At 37.5% G+C, this 16925-nt stretch overlaps 1 protein-coding gene across 1 annotated transcript; it reads left to right on the top strand.

Moving 5' to 3' along the window:
* The first annotated feature begins 15072 nt into the window (after nucleotides 1–15072).
* LOC122048662 (calmodulin-binding protein 25-like) lies at nucleotides 15073–15567 on the top strand. The gene has a single exon (XM_042610199.1). The coding sequence runs from the start codon at nucleotides 15073–15075 to the stop codon at nucleotides 15565–15567; it is 495 nt and encodes a 164-aa protein (XP_042466133.1).
* Nucleotides 15568–16925: the final 1358 nt, after the last annotated feature.

Genomic DNA, 16925 nt, shown 5'->3' with positions numbered 1-16925 from the left:
ATTAGATGTTGAGCTCATTTGATCGAGTGAGTCTACTTGGAGTTCAAGATTTAGATTGATTAGAGGATGACACGGTCTATGCCTCATATTGATTAATCTAGATGTCTAGGATAGAAGGACAATGTCTCATATATTGTGAGGAGTCACAAGGTGATGTCGGATCTCGACATTCTTGTAACTTGGGTAGTAATGATGTGTTGCTAGATACCGCTCATTACTTATGCTCCTAAATGAGTTTAGGGCATTGCCAACATTACAAGAACCTATAGGGTCACACACTTAGGACAATTAGATGGAGATTAGGTTCATATGATGAACCAAGAGGATTAGATTCATATTGGATTAAGAGTAATCTTAATTGGGCTAACTTGAGTTCGACTCAAGTTGATTCATGTGTTCAATGAGTCTAATTTAGATTTTGACTCATTGAATCAATTTAATTTAATGAATTAGATTCATTATATTAAGTTGGCTCGAATCAAATGGTTAGATTAGATCAACCATGGTAGAGATTGAGTCAAGTTTGACTTGACTTGAGAAGGAAGACCAAAGGTCAATTTTGACTTGACCTTTTGCCACCTCATTGGTGAGTTGGCATTAGGTGGACCAATAATGATGTTCCACATCATCATGGGTGCCACCTCATGGAAGTTACAAAGCCATTCTCTTTAATGGCTTCATATTAATTGCAATTAATGCAATTAATTTGGGAGTTTTGAGAGTGGCCGGCCACTTTGTGATGTGTGTGGATTTCATTTTTCATTCATGTGGTGTAACTCCCTCTTCTTCCTTGGGTTCTCTCCTTGCTCTCCCTCCTCTTCCTTGCCGTGACCTATCAAGGTGCTAGCACACCTTTGTTTAGGTTTTCTCCATCAAGAATTGTTCGTGTGGATACTTCTAGAGGACCGACACTTGATGGTCTAGAGATCCGGCAACATCTTGGACGAGCGGGAACGCGAAGGGCTTCGGTTCGAAGGTATAACTCTCATCTAGTGTAGATCTAAAGTTTTACAAACTCGTACAAGAAAAAAAGTTTTTTTTTCGAAAAGTTTTGTTTACGAGTCTTTGCACGAGATCCATGGCTTTGGGTGACTCGGGGTTTCCGCGACGCGGAAAAGCGATTTTCGCGGCCCGACGAACCCAACACAAAATTCGTCTAATCACTCTCGAAATCTATCAGAGAAGAAGTAACAAACTAGAAATTTTACAAATCATTTTGTTATGGTATGCAATTCAACTTTTAGTGTTCAATTTTTTTTTTATTTTTAATTGAGAACATGATAATTTAGTTTTTGCAATCTTTTTTATTATCTGTTTATTGTATATCTTGACCAAGAATAACCATGGTAGTTAAATTTTGAATTAATGTATTTTGTTGATTTGAAGAGTAAAAAATTATGAGATTTATTTTTTTAATGGTTACCATGAATTGATCTTTTGTAGCGAGATACATGCACCAAATTTTGCATTTTTATTTTGATCTTCTATGCTTCTCATTATTAGTGATTGTAGGTGAAATTTTATTCTCTTATCTAAGAAAAAAACAAGGAAAATAAATTCTCTCATTTCCAACAAATATTTGATTTTAGATATGGTTTTATGGGAAGAAATTTTATTTATCTGGACTATTTTGGTTTAAGAAACGAAGAGACTAACATGAGATCTATAGTAACTGTTATTGTAACGAACATGAAATTCATAATGTAGATATATATAGTTTTTTGAGTAATAGTGTGTATATATATTTTAAACCAATACAAAGTTATTTTGTTAAATTATTTAGTTTTTGATGAATTATTTGTTAATATTTAAGTCTTTAAATTTTAAAATTATTTGAAGAGGGTTGCATAACGTCGAAAGCATGGATAGAATGTCATTGTGATAATCTTGAGTATCAAGTGGGAGTACTATGTTGGTCCCCGTGGGTGTTTTGATGTGATCAACCAAGTTGGTTAGGTCCTGCTTTGTTTGATCCCTGTGTCTGAGTGTGCAGGAGTTTAGGAGCGCAGGAAGTCGAGCGGAAGACGCAGCTAGCGAGAAGGACAACACGGGAAGGGAGCCGACAAGCTCGGTGCGTCCGAAGGACGAGAGAGCTGTGGAAGAGTACTCCGGTGGAGCGAGAAGAACATGCGCGGCGTTCGAGGGACAGGAAGCCGGACGGAAGCCTGCTCGAGGAGAAGGCCGGGAATTGGGTTCGGGTGAGCCCTATTCCGGTTGGCCGCAATCACCCAAAAGATCGAAGCGTCGGAAGTCAAAGCGAAGCAAAGAAGAAAGCTGGAATTCAAGCTGCCAGCTTGGAGGCGCCTCCATTAGGCTTGGAGGCACCTCCAGCTTGAAGGCGCCTTCAGCCTTGTTGAAGGCGCCTTCAACAAGTCAAAACTGACCGTTTGCGCTGCGGATAAAGTTTTATCCGCTCACCCATTGGAGGCGCCTTGGACCTCTATTGGAGGCGCCTTGGACCCTCGAGATCAGATTTCCAGAGGCTATTTAAAGGCCCCTAGAGCTAGGAATTCAATACAACTTAAGCAATCAATTGTATAGTCTTTCCTAGCAATAGTTCTAAGCCTCAAAGTGTAAAAGGCTTCTCCCGTCTTCAGCAAAAGGAGATCTTCTACTGCGCTTTGTCACTGCCCTGGATTAACAACCTTCTTGGTTGTAATCAGGTTAAATTCCTGTCTTCTGCTTAATTTCTATTTCTTTATTTGTTAATATTTTACTATTGCTTTTCTGAGTTGAAATCCGAGGAGGGTATAGTTTATTTTTGTTTTCAGCAATTCACCCCCCTCTTGCCGGCCTCCGCTGCACCTACAATTGGTATCAGAGTCAGACCGCCTCAGAAGGACTAATCGCCGACTAAAGTACAACGATCAAGACAATGGGCGGAGCAAATATTCATCCTCCAAAGTTCGACGGAGATTTCGCCACATGGAAGCGAAAAATAGAGGTATTTTTTAAAACAGATTTTGATATTCTTATTACAATGAAATACGATTTTGCAGCGCCGAAAGATAACGAAGAAAACACATGGAGCAAGAAGGAGCAAGCCGATTTCGTCACCAACGGAAAGGCTAAGTTCCACCTGCTCAGCGTTCTGCCACCTCAGGAGGTAAATCGGATCGGAAGCTACGACTCTGCGAAAGATCTCTGGGAAAAATTCCTGGAGCTCCACGAAGGTACCTCCGAAGCGAAGCTAGCAAGGCGCGACATCCTCCGGAACCAGTTGACGAACCTCCGGATGAACCAAGGCGAGAAGGTAGCGCAGCTCCAAGCAAGGATCAAAGAGCTAATCCTGCAACTAACCAATCTTGGAGAAGAGGTAACGAACCGGGACTCTATCCGGTACGCGCTCAAGCCTTCCCCAGAACTCCAGAGTGGGCCTCCTTAGTAGATGCGTACTACATCTCTAAGGACCTCGAGGTAAGTACTTTAGAACAATTGTTTTCCACTTTTGAACTTCACGAATCTCGAGTTTCAGAGCCCAATGGAGTAGAGAAGACCAGTCAGAACATTGCCTTAAAGGTAAAAATGAACAGTTCTGACTCCGAAGCCTCGGTCGACGAATTAGAAGCGATACTACTGGTAAGACGCTTCAATAAATTTTTTAAATCTAACAAATTTAGATCAGAGAGGCATGAGAGAAAAAGAAGAATGACTCGTTGCTACAACTGCAACGAAGAAGGGCACATCAAGGATGACTGCCCGAAATTGAAGAACAAGCAAAAGGAGAAGGCAAAGACCAAGTACAAGAAACCAGAATCCTCCAAACACAAGAACCTGAAGGCCACTTGGTCAGACTCATCCTCCGAATCAGACGTCGAAAAATTCTCGGGGATAGCTCTAATAGCTAACCATCACCTGGAAGAAGAGTCAAGCTCAGAGATGAGTATCGATGAAGGGGGAGGAACATCAGAAGAGGAAAGCTGCAGTGAAGGGGGAGCCTCACCGAGTCAGGTAAGTCAGGTACGCAATCTAATCCCGACTCAATCTTTTCGCTTTATTAAATCTCTTTCTAAAGACTTATTCGAATTAGAAAAAGAAAATAAAAATTGAAAATGAAATTAGCAAAAACATGTCCACTTGAGATGTACGATAGTATAAAATCAGAAAATGATAAATTAAAATCAGAAATTAAAAAATTGAAATCTGATACATGTTTAAATACAAATAAATTTCCAAACTCAAAATTAAAAGTTTATGGAAAATTGAATTGGTACATTAGAAACCATCAGGGTCAACTTAAAAGAGTACCCAAGAAGTACCCCCGAAATTTTTGAATAACCCTGTATGAAGGAACCTCTATTGGGTTCCGAAATCTGTGCTAAATTAATTTATTTAAAGCTTACAGTAAGAAAATTAAACTTTGAATTTATTTATGGAAGCTTTGTCTAAGGAAGTGGTTGTTGCTCCAATAACCAAGAAGGTCTAGTGTCTGGCCACGACCTGGAAGCCGAAATATCGAAATGAAAATGCTTAATTAACTTTATGATAAAATCATTAAAATTGGAATTAAATAATACTTTGAAAAGTTTTTAAACATTTCCTTATAAATTCATTTTTTTTAGAAAAACATCTCTTGAAAGCTTTGCTTAGAATTTCTTTTCTAAAAATAAATTTTTTACTTAGAAATTATTTTAAAAAATCCAAACAAATTATTGTGGTTAGAATTTTTTTACTTAGAAATTTTACTTAGCAATTTTACTAAGAATTTTTTTTTTCCAAAAAATTTCATTTTACTTAGAAATATCTTTGAATTTTCTGTTTTTCTAATTTCATCTTAAATTAGAAAATTTTCCAACTTAAAATTTATGCTAAATTTTTTTTTCTATTACCCCGTTTTTGCTATGATCAAAGGGGGAGAGAAAGGTACAAGCTTAGAGAAGTACATATTTAGGGGGAGAAATTTTTTTTAAAATTAAAAATATTCTTTTTGTAGTTGTAATTTTATTTATTGCAAACTAATGCTTAATATGTGAGTTTAGTAATTTTTCTTTTAAAATTACTTTTCTGTCTATTTTTTCATAACTTGAACTTGGGTTGATGCACATCAAAAAGGGGGAGATTGTTGGTCCCCGTGGGTGTTTTGATGTGATCAACAAAGTTGGTTAGATCCTGCTTTGTTTGATCCCTGTATCTGAGTGTTCAGGAGGTTAGGAGCGCAGGAAGTCGAGCGGAAGACGCAGCTAGCGAGAATGACGGCACAGGAAGGGGGCCGACGGGCTCGGTGCGTCCGAAGGACGAGAGAGCTGCGGAAGAGTACTCCGATGGAGCGAGAAGAATGTACACGACGTTCGAGGGACGAGAAGTCGGACGGAAGCCTGCTCGAGGAGAAGGCCGGGAATTGGGTTCGGGTGAGTCATATTCCGATTGACCGCAATCACCCAAAAGATCAAAGCGTCGGAAGTCAAAGCGAAGCAAAGAAGCAAGCTGGAATTCAAGCTGCCAGCTTGGAGGTGCCTCCATCAGGCTTGGAGGCGCCTCCAGCTTGAAGGCGCCTTCAACAGGTCAAAACTGACCGTTTGTGCTGCGGATAAAGTTTTATCCGCTCACCCATTGGAGGCGCCTTGGACCTCTATTGGAGGCGCCTTGGACTCTCGAGATCAGATTTCTAGAGGCTATTTAAAGGCCCCTGGAGCTTGGAATTCAATACAACTCAAGCAATCAATTGTATAGCCTTTCCTAGCAATAGTTCTAAGCCTCAAAGTGTAAAAGGCTTCTCCGCCTTTAGCAAAAGGAGATCTTCTACTGAGCTTTTGTCACTACCCTAGATTAACAACCTTCTTGGTTGTAACCAGGTTAAATTCTTGTCTTCTGCTTAATTTCTATTTCTTTATTTGTTATTATTTTACTATTGTTTTTCTGAGTTGAAATCCGAGGAGGGTATAGTTTATTTTTGTTTTTAGCAATTCATCCCCCTCTTGCCGGCCTCCACTGCACCTACATACTATACATTTTACGTTTTCCATTTGCTAATGCAACTCATGGAGGCATGAAATTATGTCCTTGTTACAAATGCATAAACTCATTGAATCATGATAATGAAATAGTACATGAACATTTGATTATAAATTTATAAGTATCAAATGGTATTTGTATTTTCAACTAGATTCATATAGTCCATTTATTGTGTAGATTATGATAGTCCTAAACTATTGAAGTTATATGATTTTACTTAATATGTCATGATAGTGATTGATTATGATTGCTTTCCTACCTAATATTATAATTTTCTTTTTTATGATTAGTTACTTATTTAATTGATAAGAAATATGATTTGATGTATGTTTTATGTTTGTTGTACTGACTAGATGAAATAGTAAATATTACTAATGAGATGTAAATAAAGTAGGAGTTAAAATTTATTTCAATTATAGATATGTGAAGTGCCTTAAAGTATCATAAATAAAGCAAAATTTCATTGTGTAGTCTTTACGCATATTTAGTTAAAAGGCTTTCTCATTAAAATCCTTCCAATTTCTTTCATAATTCATCTCTTTGAATATTTATTCATTGATAAAAATTCGTAATATTTGTTAATGTTACTTGATACTCGATCTGAAAATTATTTTTCCATAAGTAATTTCAGAAAAAGGGGAGAAAACCTACTCGCACTGAGATAATAAAAATAAGTTGTCAAAGTAAAAAGACAAAGTAAAAAGAGAGGAGATGCTCTTGTTGATGATGAAGTGATCCGAGTTGAGGTAGTAATTTCTTTTAACTTTTCAAATTTATTTTGTCAACATTCTTCGCATTTTATTAAATATTTTTTTGATAGACTTTACTAGATGAAGCTGTGTAGCGTCGACTTCAAGACAAGAATGAGGGAACTTAATCTCCAGAAGTGCATGAGGACGCATTACGGTTATAATTTCTTAATAATTTTTTATTTATTTATAGTGGTTAAAGTTATTATAATTATATGATATTAATTATATTTTTTGTGTAGTGATGTTTTCGGACCCCAAGCATTCTGGTCAAGTTCAATTTTAAGTGTCGGTGCACTTCCTAGCCAAGTTTTTCCTGAGCTATGTAAGCGCTCAATCTATACGCTAAGTTATCACTCTAATTTAAATATGATAGCTAAATTCATGGAGATGCAAGAGAAATTAAAGGAAATGGAGGCACGAGAAGTACAGAGGTAGAGGCAGATAGAAACGGAGCAAATGATAAGACAAATGCATGAACAACAACTTCAAAATTTTATATATATTATGTAGAGTATGATATCTAGAGTTGTTGGGGGATCTCATGGCCCAGAATTGTTACTGTGTAACACAGATAATAAAAATATCTAATATTTATTAGTAACAATTGAACCATTCAAAAATATATGAATGAGTACATCATTTTAACTAATATATATTTTTTTAATAGATGGCAGCTATAATGGCAAAGATTATGCAATGAAATGTAGATGCTCCACCAAATGCAAAAGGAAATGATCCTACACCTCCACTACCAAGAAATCCATCTAATAATTAGATAAACTTGTAGAGAAAAGTTTCTTTAAATTATGTTGTCACTTGTTAGTGCTATTGTATTGTGTTGTTTTGGGGCATGCACATTTTTGTAAAAGAATTTCCTATTTGTTATTGATATATGGTGATGTTTTGGGGTATACAGATTTTTGTAAATGAATTTCATATTGGTTTTGTGAATTGAAAGATTAAATATGAATGTTTTGTTGGTTAATCTTTTAATTTTATTGTTGAATGTTTTGTATTGATTATTAAAAATTAAGAATTCAAAAGATTTTATAAAAAAATATTTGAAAAATGGAATAATTATAGGAGCTTCATTGAGGTTCATCATTTGAAACAAGAATGATTATAAACCTTGCTGATACACTTATCAAAATTGGTAAATAACCGATCCAATCAAACGAATTTAGAAGCGGCTTAATAACCGCTACGAAACATGATACGTAGGAGCGGCTATAAACCTCTGTTGAATTACTTCCGGAGAGGTTACAAGTCATTCCATCATTTAACTTCAAAATCAGTTAAATATCTGCTTCTACTACCTACCAACAGAAGTGGTCATTAACTGCGTTTATAGTGGTTAACAAGTGCGGTAAGCAGCCACATCAAATCGCATTTGGATCGGTTAAGGGTCGTTGATATTATAACCCAGCAAGGTGGTTAATAACCGCTTCTACAGAGACATCAACAACGGTTGTTCTATTTTCACCACCTGTTGCAATAACCAATGCCATTGACGCTAGGAGCCAGGTTTTGGATCAGTGAAATAACCGATTCAAAAGCTTTAGGATAGGTTGAAAACTACTTCTATAGTTTGTTAAAATAGCACCTATAGACCTTTTTTTTTTATAGTGACTCTTGTCCCTTTCTAATACTCAACACTAGGATTACTCATGTATCAACTCATTAAGCATATAAGACTTATAATCACTCGAGATTACTCTATTTAAGAGATACTTTCTCCTTAATTCTTTGATAGATGTTAGCCCGTATCTATCGACATTTGTGCTAACGTAATATCACCCTTAATGAATTTCTTAAGAATCTTATTCACGTAATGTCACTGACTAAGATCAAGTCATTCTGTTATTTTAAGAATTTTGATTCCAGATTGATACAGTGCATGATTGTGGGGTCAGTAAGATGATGTGGTTAGGAGTCAAGAACACAGGAGGTCAGGAGTCAAGCTTACGTGCAAGTCAGAAGTCAAGCTTACGTAGAGGTCAGAAGTCAAGCTTACGTGGAGGTCATAAGTCAAGCTTACGTGGAGGTCATAAGTCAAGCTTACGTGGAGGTCAGAAGTCTAGCCCCCGTGGAGGTCAGAAGTCAAGCTTACGTGGAGGTTAGAAGTCTAGCCCCCGTGGAGGTCAGAAGTCAAGCTTGCGTAGCCACGGTCAAAGTCTCAGCTTACGGGGCAGTCAAAGGAGAGGACTACAAGTTGGACAAGATCCAACCTCAATAACAATCAAGAACTGGGCTCACAGGTCCAATATAACGAAGGACTGAGCCCACTGGCCAGGTAAAGGCTAGGAAAGGAAAGCCTCTGGCGTAATGCGGGTCTGGCGTGTAGGTCGGAACGTACAAGCCATGGATAACAGTGGACAGAAGTAGGTCGGGATACAGGCCTGGCGTACAGGTCGGAACGTACAAGTCATGGATAACAATATACAGATGCGGGTCGGAATACAGACCTGACGTGCAGGTCGGGACGTACAAGCCATGGATAACAACGGGCAGAAGAAGGTCGGGATACATGTCTGGCGTGTAGGTCGGGACGTACAAGCCATGGATAACAGTGGATAGAAGCAGGTCGGGATACATGTCTGGCGTACAGGTCGGAACGTGCAAGCCATGGATAACAGCGGGCAACGGGTTGGAATACAGATCTGACGTGTAGGTCGGGATGTGTTAGCCAAGGATACAGGTCGGGATAAATGAAGTCAGACACAGCTTGGAAGCAGGGATAAACAGAACCAAACTAAGGTATACAGGGTGCGACACGTAATGGCAATAAGAGACAAGACTGTTTAGGATTTGCAATAGGAGATGCATAGGACAGGGTTCAAAGCACAGGTCTAGAGGCGATGTCAGATCGGGGTTAGCAAGATATCAGAACGAGGTTAGCAAGTGTAAAGGTCTAGCGTAGCAATCACGAGCGGAGGACGCCAGGCACTACAGGACAAGCAAGCAAGGGAATCGTAACTGTCTGTCAGAGAATAATCAGTGTGTTAGGGAATATGCTAACAGTCGGGGCTCATTACCCCTTTTGTTATGTCGCCGGCCTATGAGGAGGTGTCGCGTGTCATTCACCGCCAGACAAAGTCTGACAGCCAACATTCCCTGACACCCGCCAGACCCCAGAAACATCCATTGCAGTATAAAAAGGGATGCTTTATCCCTTATGCAGGTATGCTCACTCGTCATTTCTTACTCGTCTTTACTTTTCATCATTTCTCTATGCTTTTGGGAAAAAAGTACCTGACTTGAGCGTCGGAGGGCCTGACCCGGGGACTTTTTCCCTGGTTTCTGGTCTCTAACGACTTGTGGACTCGTCTGAGTGTGCGCAGAGCCCTAGCATCATCGTCCCGATCATCATCCTTCGTCATCCGCCCGTGTGAACCCTTTCGGAGGGTGCCAGGTAGATCGGACGCCGCAACGACTTTTCGTCAACTTCCAGTACATTGAGGCCCGCCTTCATCCGACTCAGCTTCCGGACGGGATCACAGATCATATCAGCTAAGTTCATGTCTTTCATGTGAAATTTTAAATTCAACATATCTTTAGTGGATTTGATTATCTTATCATTACTCTCAATAATAAGTATATAATCTACATATAGACATAAGATGATATAGTAATTCTTTATGATTTTCATATAGACATATTTACCATATTATTGATTTTGAATTCACATTCCTTCATTGCATTTTCAAATTTTTCATGTCATTGTTTTGAGGTTTGTTTCAAGTCGTATAACGACTTCACCAATCTAATAACCTTATTTTTCTATCCTGATATAGAGACCCTTCAGATTACTCTATGTAGATTTTTTCTTCTAAATCCCTATTCAGAAAAGCTATCTATACATTCATCTAATGCATGTTCAGAATCCATAGAATGACGATAAACAATAATATTCTAATAGAAGTTATTCTCGACACCGAAGAATACGTATCAAAGTAATCAAGATCTTCTCATTGTCGATAACTTTTAATTACTAATCTAGCCTTATACTTATCAATTGTGTCATCTGATTTTAATTTTTCTTGAAGATCTATTTGCAATCTAGTGGTTTACTTTTCAGAGAAAGATCCATAAATTTCTAAGTATGATTTTACAAGATCAAGTTTATCTCAAATGCAATTAACTCTTTCTAGTGATGCCTATCAAAAGAGTTTACTATTTCTAAGTAACTTTGGAGCTCACTTTTCAAAATGAAAGTGATAAAATCTGTTTCATAGGATTCTTCCACCCGAGGTCTCTTACTTCGTTTGAGTAAAACCTCAACCAGTTCATCATCTTCTTCTTCCTCTTGTGTTTTATATGCTCATTTTGAGAAATTTGTTTCCTTTCGGGTTTTATACGAAAATACATGGTCAAAAAATAAGGTATTTGTTTATTTTATTATCGAGTTTTTATGTATATCGAGTGTTTGTGACTTATACAAAAAAAATCTATACGCACTGCTATTATGTGCATATCCAATAAATATACAATCAATACTTTTTAGTCATATCTTAATCATTTTTAGATTAGACACTAAAATTTTGGCAAGGTAGCTCCACATTCACAAATATTTATAGGACGATTATTTTCGATTACATAACTTATAAGGGCTCTTATCTTTTCTTTTTTTTTTTGCACCTTATTTAAAAGGTAATTAGATGTTAACATAATTTCCCCTCACATGAACTCTAGCATTCTATAGCTCAATAGAAGAGCATTCATCATCTCCTTTAAATTATGATTTTTTCACTCAACAATACCATTTTACTAAGGAGTATAAAGAGCTATTATTTTGTGGCTGATCCCATGTTCAACACATAACTCAACAAATGATGATACATATTCATCGTCTCGGGCATCTCGAACCACCTTAATTTTTTTATTAAGTTAATTTTCAACCTCATTATTATAGAGAATAAATTTCTCTATACTTTCATCTTTACTTTTAAGAATATCACCATGCGTTGGTGTACCTTTTAGGTCACACACGTTGGTGTGAATTATGTCGAGTGGTTAGTTGCTTCTTTCGGCATGTTGAAAAGATGATCTTATCATTTTCGCTTCAACACAAATCTCGCACTTTTATTTTGAGTCAAGATGAAATGTATATATGTTTTACATGTTAATCAATTTATGCAACACATCGTAGTTAACATATCTTAATCTACTATGCCAGAAAAACGAAGGCTCAAGCATATAAACAAAAAAGTTTTCAAGTTTATTAACCTTAGACCTAATAGTCATTACATTGAGCTTGAATAGCCCATCAATTGCATAACTATTTTCTAAAAACACTCCAATTTTAGATAAAACAACTCTGTCTGACTCAAAAATAATACGAAAGTCATACTTACTTAACAGTGATTCGAGCACTAGATTCTTCCGAACCTTTGGAACATATAACACATTGTTTAGAGTGAGCTCCTTGCCTAAGGTCATCTTTAGCACTACTTTATCTTGGCTTATGATGTCTGAGGATGCTGAGTTCCCCATGAATAGCTTGTCCTGGTCTTTGACTTCTTAAAAGTTGTGAAGCAGCTCCTTGTTGCAACATATATATCTAGTGGCACCGATATCGAGCCACCATTGCGACAAATTTGAACCCATCAGGTCCAGTTCAGATACCGCATTGCAGATGCCATCTATTTTTGATCCCTCATTAAGGTTGACATATTGCTTCTTCTTCAGCTTTCTATACTCTGAAGATTTATGACCGACTCAGTTACAATTAAAGTACATCTCATAGAACTTATTTTTACTAATGCCTCCTATGGATCCAGTCTTGGAAGATTCAATATTCTTCCATTTTGAGTTTTGACCGTGCTTAGCCATATTGGCTTTTACTAAAGCCTCAGAGAACAACTTTTTCTATGAACTATTGTCGTCTTTCTCAATGCAAAATTTAACAACGAGTTATTCCATGTTCATCTTATTCTGCTTATGCTTTAGATAGTTCTTGAAGTCCTTCTAGTATGGAGGTGACTTTTCAACGATAGTTGTCACCTAGAAGGTTTCACTCAGCACTATGCCTTCCGAGTAAATCTCATGTAAGATCACCTAAAGTTCCTAGACTTGACTGCTCAGCACCTTGGAGTTAACTATCTTCTAGTCTAGGAATCGTCCCATGATGAATTTCTTAGCTCTCGCATCTTCCATCTTGTATTTCTTATCTAAGGACTCTCACAGCTCCTTAATCGTTCTCTTCATGCTATACACGGAGTATAACGAGTCGGTAAGACAATTACGGATATAGTTTCAGCATAGGAACTCATAATGAGTCAATATCTCCATTACACTGATAATTTTGACGTCAATAGTATCCTCAGTATGCTTGGGAGGTTCTTCAGTCAAGAATTGAGTCAGATTTAGCGTAGTCGGGTAGAAAAATATCTTCTACTACCATCACTTGAAGTTTAATCAAGTGAACTTCTCTTATCTTTCCTCATAATTGATTGGAACATTTCCAATCGTGGTGGATGGGGCCGTCATGCATTGAGTCTATTGCATCTCAACTATTTTTGTGGTCATGTCTATTAAGACTATTGGATAATCTTCTACAATAAAGATTGCTCGTAGGAAATTACAAGAATAGTTGCTGAATTGAAATATACTTAAAAATCAAGGAAGAGTTACTTGGAAAGTTGGGTTACCTTGAAGACTCGGTCAATATGCCTGAAGCCAAGATCGAGTTGTCCGAGACTAAGATAGCAGAGTCAGCTGAATGCTGAGACATGAAATGAAGATGTTGATGCTTGTGTTTGACATAATTTTTTTTAAACAGATTCGTCCTTCTTTGGTAGTGCTTCGAGTTTACAATGAACGTCTGTTTTCTAGGATACAACGGGAAGAGAGAGAGAGAAAATAGAGAGTCTCTCCATGTATTTGTTCACAACATCAATACTTGTGAATCAATATAAATCAACAAAAGTACCTTAAAACTTTAAATGTAGAATTAAAATCTCATTTATAATGAAATCTCTTTCCTCTCTGTTTCTTTTCCATTTACTTATATATCCAACAATGAGTCAATATTTCGTATATGAAATTTATTAATTTTCCTATCAATCCTATAGAGTTCAAATAACTGAATTTTTGCTCATGAACTATTTGTATAAATGGATTGATCGATCCAAAACTTGAGATAAAGAATGTTCGTTAAAGGCATAAGTGAGATGCCTCTAAAATTTTAACCTTGTGTTAGGACCTATATACTAAAAGATAGTCTTAATTACAATTTTTAATGGGGCATAGACGTCTCAAAAGGTAATGAAGGTGTGCAAAGATTTTCTTAGACCAGATAGAGATTAGTCCTCAAGTGTAAAGGCAAAAGCGAATTTGATGGTAATTCGAAGTATAATTTATACTTATTGAGATGTAGTTTGATTAATCTTAAAGGTAGATGATGTTCTATTACTTATTAAGTAATTTGAAGTATAATTTATATACATTTAAAAGTTAATTTCCAGAATATGTGTCCCTTAAAATTGAGATTAAAATTCTAATTCTCATATTATTTTTTTTATAATATTTTATCCTTGTATCACATTTGTAGGAATCACATCCATCTTTTCCTATTGAGAGCATATCTCCTCACTCTTGGTTTTTTTTTTTTTTTTTTTTTTTTTTTTTGCATCAGGGTTGGATTATTTATAATTACAATCCGATCATGATCATGATCCATCATAATTAATTGTGATCTTTTCTTGGATTCATCGTCCCCTTCAAATTATAGTTTCATTCGGAGAGGATGACCGGAGATCGTCCGGAGGCTACCCAACTCGGCGTCCTGGCCATCGGGCGACCTCTGACGGTCCTTTCCGAACCAAATTATAATCTGAAAAGGACAATAAATACAGAAAAGGATCATAATCAATTACAATCAGATCAGAATTACAATCCAATTATAATTATAAATGGTCCATCTCGGTAACAAACGAAATCAGGAGATGTGCTCCCTTCTCTGTCGCGCTCAGCAATCAAACGTGTGCATTTCTCACGTTGATGACAATCTAAACCCACTGTTCCGAAGTCAAAAACCGCTGCCATGCACCGGCAGTTTAACTCCAGATAACCCTTTTGATAGGGATGGCCAGCAGGGATTGAATTTCGCCTAACTAACTGATCATGTCTTCATGTTCCGCCCAAGCAAGCAGACAGCCTGTTTGAGTATGTGCGTGGAATTTAATTTAAAATAATTAAACTTTTTAATTAAAAATATAAATAGTGTGTTTTTTATTATAATATATTTTTGAATTGAATTTAAAATTTAGCACAAGAAAATGTAGCTGATGATATTTGTGTGGCTCCTCTTTAAAAGCACCTCACTTGCTCATTGTCCTCGATCCGGAAGCAGCCACCAACCGCAGCGATGGCAGAGGAGCTCCGTCCGTGGACCAACGGCTTCATCTCCCAGGCCGCCTCTGCCCGCGAGAACGACGCCCTCACCCGTGCCCTCCGGATGTCCTTCTTCTCCGGCCTCTCCTCCTCCTCCGTCGCCGTCCCATCGCCCGATTTACTCTCCTTCGGCACCTCCTCCCCCTTCCTCCTGCTCCCCGACCCTCCCTTAGCGCGGATCGGGAAGAAGCGGAAGACCCGGCCGTGCAAGCGCTCGCCGACCACCTACATCGCCGCCGACCCGGCCAACTTCCGCCAACTGGTCCACCAGGTGACCGGCGTCGGGGCCGGTGGCGGTGCCGAGGGCAACCGAGACGAAGATCCGCCGCTCCCTGACGTCCAGGGGAGCTACTTCCTTCCGACGCTGGACACGTCGGCGTGCTTGCTGAACCGGATAGAGCAGGGCCCTGAGATCGGCCCGGTCGATCACGCTTGGGTTTTCCCCGACGTCGACGCGGTCGTCCTTTGAGACCCCGCATCCGTTGTGGCACCTTAACGAACGTATGATGGGTATCGAACGGTTCTGGGTCACGGTCCAATTGTAGCGGTACATTTCCATGCCAGCAGTGAAAATGAATTATCTAATAATAATAAAAAAAAATAGGGGGAAAAAACAAAGAAAAATAATCTATTGTGCTGTTTTAATGGAAGTCTCCATCGATCTTTTTGGCTTATCATATTTTTCTATTCTCATCCATTTCAATCTATGCATGATTACTTTTTTTCTTGTAATTAAAAAAAAATAGCGAAAAAAGTTTACTTGTGTTTAAGCACTTTTGGCATTGAGCTTTACGCACCGCCCCCTTAAACACTTTTACACTTTATTCTCCCAATCGGATAATATTGCATTAATAAAATGGTAGCCTTTGAAATTTCTGGTTGATTCTCAAATGTAAATCTTAACATTATAAGTTAACTCTAAATCTGTGATTATGCCAGATTTCCATTATAACATGTATTATTTTTTTCTACTTTAACAGCATCGCGTCAGAATAAGCACATACAATGTTATGGCACCATTCTTTTCTCATTTGTGGTCCTGTCATATTATATCAATTACGATTTTATAATTATCATAATATTTTGATCTAATCATGTTATAGCAGTTACGAATTTGTAGTTGCTATAATATTCTGATTTAACCATATTATAACAACTATAAAATCATAACTGCTATAATATTATAATTTAAACACGTTATAGCAACTATGATTCCATAAGTATTACAATACTCTGATTTGTGATCCGACCACATTGCAATAGCTACAAAATAGTAGATGCTACCACTTTAAAAAATTTTACATTTGACTACACATTTTAGCTTTGTCAAATTTAAAGGAAGGTTTTGGTGACGCGTTCTTGCGTCACCAAGATGCATCACAGATGCTTCATAGGCAAATGTCAATTTGACCTTTGGCGATGCGTTATGTAGTATACAGCATGGTTAGATCGGAATGTTGTAGCAACTATGATTTCATAGCACTATTATAACGTTCTGGACTAACTATGTTGTAGCAGCTACGATTTCGTAGCTACAACAATATATTAGTCCTACCATATTATAGCAACTACGATTTTATAGTTGCTACAATGTAGTAGGATCAATACGTTATAACATTTACAAAATCGTAGCTGCTATAACGTGACACTGCTATAGTAGAAAGTAGTTTAAGGTTTTTAATTTTGACATGGCGCTGCCATAGTAGAAAAAAAATCTGACGGAATACTGTTATAATGAAAATCGTGTATAGTCACGTAGCGAGAGTCGGGTAACATATCAGTTCTCTCCCTATATATACACGTAGAGAGAGAGATTTGATATACTAT

Source organism: Zingiber officinale, chromosome 2B, assembly GCF_018446385.1.
Source record: "Zingiber officinale cultivar Zhangliang chromosome 2B, Zo_v1.1, whole genome shotgun sequence".
NCBI lineage: Eukaryota > Viridiplantae > Streptophyta > Magnoliopsida > Zingiberales > Zingiberaceae > Zingiber > Zingiber officinale.
Note: the sequence above shows the minus strand (reverse complement) of the source record. Positions and strands in the feature narration are given on the sequence as shown.